This window comes from Anneissia japonica, unplaced genomic scaffold (genome assembly GCF_011630105.1).
Source record: "Anneissia japonica isolate Jap-2015-1 unplaced genomic scaffold, ASM1163010v1 scaffold287857_len828801_cov194, whole genome shotgun sequence".
Classification (NCBI taxonomy): Eukaryota; Metazoa; Echinodermata; class Crinoidea; order Comatulida; family Comatulidae; genus Anneissia; species Anneissia japonica.
Window position 1 is genome coordinate 81,320 of NW_022738478.1, and position 10,671 is coordinate 91,990.

At 36.4% G+C, this 10,671-nt stretch overlaps 1 protein-coding gene across 1 annotated transcript in view; it reads right to left on the reverse strand.

Moving 5' to 3' along the window:
• Positions 1 to 229: 229 nt before the first annotated feature.
• The window catches only part of LOC117117556 (neurogenic locus notch homolog protein 1-like), a 23,790-nt gene continuing 13,348 nt past the window's right edge, over positions 230 to 10,671 (reverse strand). The window contains 10 exon segments of the mRNA XM_033261889.1: positions 230 to 1,378; positions 2,114 to 2,236; positions 3,071 to 3,220; positions 3,589 to 3,699; positions 3,954 to 4,292; positions 4,566 to 4,713; positions 4,715 to 5,826; positions 6,244 to 6,510; positions 6,911 to 7,027; positions 8,223 to 8,483. Of these exon segments, the coding sequence (XP_033117780.1) occupies positions 1,218 to 1,378; positions 2,114 to 2,236; positions 3,071 to 3,220; positions 3,589 to 3,699; positions 3,954 to 4,292; positions 4,566 to 4,713; positions 4,715 to 5,826; positions 6,244 to 6,510; positions 6,911 to 7,027; positions 8,223 to 8,483 (2,789 nt within the window). The 3' untranslated portion in view covers positions 230 to 1,217.

The window sequence follows — 10,671 nt, forward strand, 5'->3', positions numbered from 1 at the left end:
TATATATATATTACTTCCATAGATATTTTTATACCGACCATCTAGCACTGAAGGCCTTTCACTTTAATTATGACGTTTGTCTATTATTGTATGGTTTGTGTGTATGTATAATGTGTTTGCATTATAGTTTTAATTAACTAAAACATATTTTGAACAATAATTAACAAAGGTAAGGTAATCATAAAAGAAAACAATTATCACATTTGAGAAAAAACACATGATAATTTCGTACATTGGAATTATTTCAAATATTTTAATACAACTATTGAAATACGACAGTAGAATGTACATTACTTAATTGTTGACATACAAAATTACTCTAAACGGGCCATTGAAATTGCTGAGTTTTTAAAAAGATGTCTATTAAAAGATGAAGTATTGGTCTGGCTTTCTTTCTTTCTTTCTTTATTCATTTATCTGCCTTATAATACAATAACAAAATAAGAATTAACATGTTAGGCAGAGCGGAACCAGAACAAGCACTGTGTCCATAGGCAGAGCGGAACCAGCACAAACACTAAGTCCATAATGAACCTTTCAGCCTTTCATCCACGACTGAATATTACTGCTAAGGTCCTACAAAATGCAACAACTTCATATGGAGAAGCACCTCCACTATTTATATAAATATTACAAATAATTCTTCTCTGAAAAACAAATTTTCCAATTTGTAAGCTGATATACTATCTTGGATTTTCACATTAGGCCATGGTTTCCCAAGGTACTGAATAACATACAGTAAGTTAATAAATAACATACTGAAATTAATATAGCAGTCTCAATTCACTTTAGACCTGACCTCAAGTGTGTCAGAATGTATGTAAGTTGTTAACCTCTGCTTAATATAAATTAAACACAGAAAAATCACCATTATTCATTCGAATCACTAACCAATCAGCATTTGTTTTACCTGACAGTAATCTGACAAGGTGCATTATTTGACATGTGACATGTGACATGCCTAAATATGGTCAAAATGACATCACATCATGACCATATACAGACACATCATGACTAAATAGGGGCATTCAACATGGGGCCCAAACCACTTACGGCCTGTTATATGTGTCAGATATTCCAGCTTTTTTGTGCTTAGTATAAATTTTAAGAAAAATCTGACACAATATTCATCTTAAATACTAACCAAACAGCATTTGTTTCACTTGCCCATAAACTGACAATGGGTGTATACTATATAAAAGCATAAACATCAAATCTTATTTTGACCAAACAATGATTGAATACAAAACAGTGCATGTTAAGATTAATGCTATAAATATTAGTAAATATGAACCGATTTTTTCCCTTGGATCACTGTAAGGCGCCCTCATTTGTTTGTTGTCTGTCATCAGGGCAGATCTCTTGCCAACGAATAGAACTGTCAGTAGAAATAGAAATGTTAGTATGTTAATAAAGTTCGTAAACTTTTGAACTAAGCAGGGCACTCGCTGCATCGTACGTCCAACGCCACTCCATGTGAGCTCTAAACGACGCGATGCCGCCTGCTAATTGTAGGTGGCATTCACTGCACGCGCACTATTGCGCTGTATTCTGCACGACTGCCGTGCGCAGTGAGTACCCAACTTTAGTCTTAATAAAGTCGTACAATGGTGATAACGATTAGTAGAACAAAGAGTAAGATTAGGCTCTTCTTATCGTCTCCACTGTGTGGTGTGGTAGAATTGGCGTTAACCAAGCTTGCGACAAGGACGCTTCTACCATGACTCTAGGAGGGAGATAGGGTTTCATAACACAGATTAAGGACATTTTTCAGCTACAAGTATAATGCAGTTATAATGTAAAATATTAGTTATAGCATAAAATATCTGATAAAATGACTACTTGTTGACACAGCATCTGCAATTATTATTAGAGAGGGTGCACAGCTAAGATTCATGGTGGCCTTGGCAGGACGGTTGGGATGGGTATTGCTAGGGTCGTGTCATGGAGCTACAGAATGTCTTTAGTAAAGAGTATGTCTACAGACTGGGTTATGAATAACAGTGCAGTTTATGTTAGACAACAATCATTAGCAGTGTTAGTAACGACTCTTGTTCAGTTGAATAAATAATATCCTGATATAGAGCATATGAATAAGAAATGTACAACTTACGTTGACTTTGACAATTGTACCCTGTAAAACCTGACGGACACTGGCAGACGTAACCATTGATGACATCCTGACAAGTTCCGCCATTCTGGCATGGGCTACTAGAGCATTCATCCATCAATGAAACTGAAAATACATCATATTATCAGTCTGAGGAACAGCAACAATCATAATGATGGCAATTTCGTTAGTGTAGCAAGGAAACATTTAAGCATTTTTATTTACATAACAACATCTGTGGAACCAGGAAATTTCTCTAAAAGGACTCTATAAGGACTAGGGGACATACTGCATGACTACCCATTGTATTTCAGCCCCCAAGTTCAAAGTAAATTGGAACACATTATACAATGAAAACATAATACTTTGAGCTTATAAACTAAGGCCAATAATAACAAGAAGTGGAGTTGATTAGTTTTGGAAAGAAGTGTACAGCTTGGAGGTTAAGATGCTTGCTTTCCAATCCCAGGATCCTAGCTTCAATTTGTGTCACGGTAACAGGGTTTTTCCCATGACTAAAAACAACTCCACCTTCTACAGCCTCATAATGAGACTTAGTCTTATGTAGAGTATCTTGTGTGTATGCTTGTGTTGTGAAGGGATTTCCACTTTGAAGAGTAATTAAGTTCACTATTTGGCATATCCTTGGCCCTAGTGCCTTAAGCTGAATAAAAAAAACTAAAACAAATACAAAAAAAAAACGCCACCTCGTCAGACTCGTAACAGGGCTTTGTTAAGCCTGGTTTCCATAAAATCGCTACACAGTCGCTACAGTGTATTCACTGCAATCCTTGTACTGCGTAGCTGTCCCCGATACAATTGGAATGCCCCCGATTCAACTGACCAATCAGCATCGCCAAAGAAGTCAGCGATAGTGTGTAGCGATTTTGTATGGAAACCAGGCTTTAACGTAGAGCATCTTATATCTGCCTGTCAATGATAATTATGGTTCCACATTACCTGAGTTAACTGAGTTGCCATTTATCTGGGTTGCACATGTCTCACCAGTAAAGCCAGTAGTACAATCACACACATAACCTTTGGGGTCAAACATATCGTTCCTGCAAGCAGCTCCATTATTGCAAGGGATATTATTACAATAGTTATAGTCTGTAATTAATAAAGTCAAAAAAGTAAAGTCAATTAACAAATCAATTAATCTATTAATTAAATGATTTTCTTGTTATGTTTTTGATAAAAGATATTTATAATAAAAAATAATAAAATTTATATAAACATAAATAATATTCTAGCAGTGGAAACATACTCTATGGTATCACTACATGCAAAATATCAAGCTTCTCTGACAATAAAACATTCATAATAATTGTGATTAGCAAACCTGATTTTAATGTCATGAAATATATTTAAAAAATGTCTATATTATTGTTTATTATTATTGTTCTATTATTATTCTATCTATACTTTGCAAATATTTGTAACTGTAATAATGCAAGAATTAATGTTGGAGTACTTACTGACAGGCACTTCGCAGTTTGTTCCAGCAAAATGTGCGAGACAGGTGCACAAGAAGCCAGATGTTAGCTGGGTGCAAGTTCCACCATTTTGGCAGGTGTTTACAGTACAACCTGTTAGTAAAAAGAAACATGTTTACTGCAGTGTTCAGATGAATACAGAAACAATTTACGAAGCTGCTCTGATTCAGGGTCTTAGCCTTGTGGTCAGGCTTCACTTGTGACTTTGGCAGGTCACTCAAATCACAATAATTGCTTATAATGGTAATTTCTCTAAAAGCCAGTAGGCCCTCAATCAAATAGATCAATATATAAATACACAAAAGAGAGGGTTTCTGCGAAAAAAGCGAGCTTGGAAGCGAACTTACCTTCAATTATTTGACAGTTCACACCAGAATATCCCGATGGACAGGAACACAGATAGCCTGTTATCAACTCTGTACACTGCCCTCCATTTTGGCAAGGACTACTTCCACATCTACTTGCCACAACTTCACATAATGTGCCAGAGAATCCAACAGAGCACTGGCAGGTGAAACCAGTATTGGTGGTGATGCAGAGGGCACCATTAAAGCATGGGGAGCTGATGCAGGCACTACTTACTGCCTCACAATATGTACCAGAATAACCAGAAAGACAACGACATGACACAGATCCAGATGATATGGTGCAAGTTCCACCATTTTGGCAGGTGTTGAGAGTACAACCTGTTAGTAAAAAGAAACATGTTTACTGCAGTATTCAGATGAACACAGGAACAATTTACAAAGTTGCTGTGATTAAGGGTCTCATCCTTGTGGTCAGGCTTCACTTGTGACTTTGGCAGGTCATTTAAATCACAATAACTGCTTTTAAACTTCTCCAAAAGCCAGTAAGCCCTCAAACAGATCATCATATAAATACACAAAAGAGAGGGTTTCTGCTATTCTCCACAGTTAAAGTATCAGCGAAGAAAAATTATAGCTTGGAAGCCAACTTACCTTCATTTATTTGACAGTTCACACCAGAATATCCCGATGGACAAGAACACAGATAGCCTGATATCAACTCCGTACACTGCCCTCCATTTTGGCAAGGACTACTTCCACATCTACTTGCCACAACTTCACATAATGTGCCAGAGAATCCCAGAAAGACAACGACATGACACAGATCCAGATGTTGTAGTGCAGGTTCCTCCATTTAAGCAAGGATTATTACGGCAGTCCATAGTTATCTCTGCACATGTCTGGCCCTGATAACCCACTTGACAGATACACTTGTAAAAGTTTCCACTTCTGTAGCATGTACCACCATTAAGGCACGGATTGTTAGCACACCAATCAGTTAGCTGACATGTGGAACCACTGAAGCCATCTGGACATTGGCAGAAGAAGGAGACGACCCTATCAAAACAAATTCCACCATTCTGACATGGCTGTGACATGCACGGATTGATGTTCACTTCACAAAGTGTTCCTGTGAATTCTGGAAGGCATAAACAAACTGCGACATTGGCTTGAATAACACAAGTTCCACCATTCATGCATAAAGTGTCAGTACAGAGACTGGACTGACAGTTAGTTCCTTCATATCCAACTATACATTGACAACTATATGCCCCTGACAACTCAATGCATGTTCCTCCATTCATGCAAGGATTAGAGAAACAAGTCAGTTGTACTCCACATGTAAAACCACTAAACCCTACAGGGCAGAGACATCGAAATGCATCAATATTGTTTGTACAGGTGCCACCATTAAGGCACGGTTGGGAAATGCACTCATTGATGTCAGTGTCACAGAGAGTTCCTTCCCATCCAGATGGACAGGAACATAGAATAGTGTTGCCAATGCTAGAGCAAGTGCCACCATTCTGACAAGGCCTATTATCACAGAGTGTAGTAGAAATCCTTAGAGTGCAGGTAGTTCCTTGCCAACCAGACTGGCATTGACAGTAAAAACCTAAATTAAAATTGTAACAATTTGCTCCATTCTGACAAGGGTTGCTGTCGCAGGCTGACAATATTAATGGCTGCGAGCAAAGTGTTCCTAAAAAGTTCACTGGACAAGTACAAGTGAAATCAACTCCATTATTCACACATGTTGCTCCATTTTGACATGGAGAGCTACTACATGGTAGATTGACAACCTCTCTTTCGCAAAATGTTCCATACCATCCTGGCCAACAGACGCAGAGGAATCCAGAGACTGAATCTTGGCAAACAGCTTGATTTTTACATGGTGAACTGCTGCACGGAGCTGAGGAGATAATTACAATAAAATGGTTAACCATATTATCATCTACCTTATCAGTTACAAAATCATAAATTACTACTATCATAATAATTTCCAAAAACTTTAACTGAATCATTTCAGTTAAATTATATATGTAGTTTGTACAGCAATATTACTACACAGCACTGCTGCCACCAACACTTCAAGTCCATCATCATGGTCATCACCATAACCAAATGATATGATTATCATCATTATCATGGTCCTTGGTCATATGGCAATACAGGCCTCCCTCTACTTAAAGAGCCCTCAAATTAAAGACCATCTCCAATTAAAGATTGTATTTGTGAGAGATCAGCAAGCTTCCTATACTGGTACAGTTAAAAGTCCTTGATTTAACTCAGCATTGTTAATACCATAGTACCTGAATATGTAACATACCTGTTGTTCTAACTTTTATTATGGATCCTTCCTCTCCACTGGTGCGAAGCATGACATTGGCCGTATAATCACCATTAGGATCCAGATTGTTAAACGTTAACTCATAATGACTCCCCTTTATGTGACTTATAGGAACAAAGTAGCTTTTTGAAAAAACTCCACCGGACGCATCCTTCAAGGTGATAATATAACCCTCTTTTTCGGAGGATGCCACTGGCCAGGTAAAGGTGATAGATGAGGCTGTCACATCTGAGACAGTTAAAATCACTGAAAAAAACCCAAGTATTTTTGTTATTAGAACCATTCATCAATAATCTTAAAAAATAACAAAATAGGTAAGTGAATAATCTGGGTCCATTGAATTATGGACTTAAAATAACACTTAACAATACTAAAACTGCAATACAAATACATATGGTAAGTTCATAACCGGTATACATGAGTTGTACAAAAGTTGAGGTATACCGCTTTTTAATTTTTTAGTGTATAATGAGCTGACCCACACATAAATTGTTTTTAAAAACTGTTTGCATAAATATTGGTTTGGCAAATTCTACCAGTCTTGCATAATTCATCCTAGCATTTTTAATGCATACTATAAAGATTATTAAAGCTATCAGTGTCTCTCAGTTTACTGTACTAGTGGCTGAAGAAGAATATTTCTTACATTGTGAACAATTGATTCCCTGATACCCATCTAAGCAAGCACAGTTATAGCCATTCAAATCCTCAATACAACGTCCGCCATTCTGACATGGAGTACTGTCACATATGGAGATATCAACTATAAAGACAAAAGCTTTACACTGTTAAAAAAAACATCATCAATATTATATGACAACAAACAGCATAGAACTGCAAGAGATCCAACTCTCAGTGTTTTGTTGAAACACAATCCTTTCTAAAAATACAACCAAAAACTAGAGGGCTGTGTCTATAGAAGGCATTTTCGATTTTGAACTCACTTTGAATTCTAAAAGGACACCCCCTATTTTGTGGCAGTACTTTGTTTTCCGTTTTTATTACGCGCATGCAAAATCAAGGCAGTCAGACCTCATACAATTATATACTCTTTGATGGGACAATAAATAATGATGATGCCAATGACAATGACATGAACAGCAATAATTATAATTCACTGAAAAATGGCAAAAAGTTTGTTGTGATATTTTTAGTTGACTGAAATATTCTAATTGTTTAAAAAACATGATTAGAGCAACTTAATTGGCCTCATTTATCGAGTCGAAGAACTTATCTTTTAACATCACTTGTATGTAAAATACTAATGGATTCTTTCAATTGTAAAAGCACTTGTAAAAATGCATGTATCAATACATCCACAAGTTTCAAGCATTTGTATGCACAAACTAATTGCCTTCATCACTCAGAAATCTTCGGAATGTTTTTCAAAGTGGGGAGGGGGGCACTGGTAAGATGAACAGGAATATGAATTGCGAGGGAGCCGATCATACAAAAATCTGCAGAGACATTATATATTTTCGGCCAAAAAGCGGGCTCCCCAGTTCCGCCTGCCACATTCCATGCATTTTCGCGACAGTGGGAAGACATTCCTAATGAAATTAAACATTCTTTTCTTTCACAGGATCTAAATCAGCTTTACTCTTTAATTTTTTTCCTTTTATTTTATTATGCTTTAATACTTTTTAAATATTTTTTTATTTCTTTTTTTTTTATTGTATTTTTTTGATGTAATTTTTTATGTGGTTGTTTTTGATGAAAATGCACTAAGTGTATTTTAATCAATTTCAAATATTTTTATGTGAAACTGGGTGAGTAGGAAACACTGACCTTGTGTTATAGCGATTTGGTTCCCTTTGTGTTTTCGGACTACTCACTCTGTTAGATGTCATCTGTGTATGTGTTTTGTGATGTTTTTGGCAATAAATGAATAAGAATAAGAATAAGGAAATTTTCAAGGAAATTCAAAGAGAAAAAAAAAACAAATCAGATCTAATTACCAACAGTATTTTGTGAAAACTCCGCTATTTGGAATTTTCCGTAATTATTGATAACTGAAAAAACGAAGTCGTAGAGTGCTCCCGACTGAAGATTCTCAACAACATGACTTGTGGACGTGAAAGGGATGAGCACGGTTTGAACAGAACCATCTTCTGCGGTAACCTCTAAGCTGTAATATGCAACGTCAGATGAGGAATCAAACCAGATGAACTCGATGCTGGAAGGTGTAATCTCTCCAAATGTTATTGGTACTGAAGATGCTGAAGGTTGTGAAAAGACAACAGAATGTTAATTCTTATGCACATTTCTACATGTCAGTGTCTGCTAGAGGGCAGTGTGCATCATCAAAGGTTTTACAAAACATGCAGAAGCAGAAATGGCTTAATAAGTAATTATTGACACACAAGATTTAATACTACTTCATAAAATCATAAAATATATAGTATAATTCCTTCATTAAGAAAAATACAAAGATGTCAAATACAGGTCCCCACCTAATTAAAATCCACCTCCAATTCAGGGGCGGATCCAAAGATGTCCGAAAGAGACAACACTACCCAGGAATAACCTCTTAATTGAAAGGAAACCATTACATGTTCTGTGAACATAGCATTATCCCATTTGAATTGATTACCGATGATCAGAGGACGGCTATTTTAAACAGTGGCATATCTAGGGAGGCGCAGGGGGCCCCTCTAAAATTTACTTGTTCCCCCTTTTTCCCCCCAAATTCACTTCCCCTCCCCACTTCACCTTTGCACCACCATCAGCACCCCCACTTCATGACTTCTAGTTACGCCACTGATTTTATGTGACAATACATTTAACATGCCTAAATATGGTCACGATGACAACACATCATGACCATATATAGGCACATCATGACTATATATGGTCATGATGACATCACATCATGACCATATAATAAGGAAACATAATTTCCTGTGGGAAAAAAATTCTTTACAAATATTTTGTCCCATCACAATTTTTCATTCTTCACCTTACTTACCTTAACTATTTACTGCTTGCAGTTTATCAACTCACTTTTATAAGCTTTTGTTAATACTTTTATATTTCAAGTCTTCACAATTGCAATTGTTTTTTTGTTTTTTTTTTTTGCTTTTTTTTTTGTTTTTTTTTTGTTTTTGTTTTTTTTTCTATTTCTTTTTTTTGTTTTTTTTTGTTGTTTTTTTTTGTTTTTTTTTTCTATTTCTTTTAAAATTTCTAATTTCTTTTTAATTTTCATTCTAATTAACTTGATTAATTAGGATTTTAAACAAATTTAGTGCGAGTCTTACAATCAAAACAAAATGACCAAATCAAATGATCAAATTAATTTTGCAAACATAAGGTTCTCTCTAATTATAAATTACTTTTCTACGGCTCCAGAAAACGCATATATTATTTTAATAGATATAAAGCTACTAACGGGGCTACTAAGGTCATAAAAACATTGGTTACAAAAGTGATTAATGAGAGCAACCACCGGCATCCATGCGACATAGCGCCCCCTTACGACCACAACCGACGTCGGCGATGTTTGTGTGCACATGTGATTATCGATGGTTGATAAAATTAATAAATAAAGATCAACAAAAAGGAATTACAAGCTATAATTATAGACTAGTGATCAAGAAAGGCTGAGATAAACCGTCCAGAACTAAATTACATAAGGTAGGCCTAGGCTGGCCTCTCGCAATCAAGTTAACGCCAAGGACCTAGGCTAGGCCTCTGTCAGTTCTGGTCTGCTGACTGATGTGTGAGCGAGCCTTTCTTTTTCTGGCGAACGAAACAACAATTCACCTAGGCCTAGCTGGTACTGCAGAGGCCCGGCTTTCGACCAGCTCAAGGAAGCCGCATTAACAAACACATTTGCATCTTCACTTATAGGAATAGGCCCGGTCTAGGAGAGAATATCACGAAAATGCACCCGGATTTAGCAGGAAATATGCACAGCTCGGAATGTAATGCAATTATCAAGCAGTTTTTACAATGTCATAAAGATCATCCATGGAAAAAATTTATAGGAGCATGCAATTCTATAAACAACCAAATGAATGCATGCCTGAAAGAAGAAAGAAAACAAAATTATCAAAGAAACAAACAGGTAACAAACGAAAAGCGTAGAAGAATGGGACTTGATGTGAAGGTTGAGTAGTTTGCAGAAAGACTGAAAAACCAAACAGAATTGTGAAAGTAGAAACCACAAACGCCAAACAAACAGTGTTCTCTTGACGTCTGCTGAAATTGTGATGTAATTTACTGTAGTGGATACTGATCATCTATCATTCACAAACTCTAGCTGTATTAATTAGCTCAGGTCCAAACGTGATAGTGGCGTATTGTGAAGTATGAGTAGTGGGACATGCAAACTTCTAAGGCTGTCTCTTATACACATCTAGATGTGTATAAGAGACAGGTCCAACTCTCAGTGTTTTGTTGAAACAC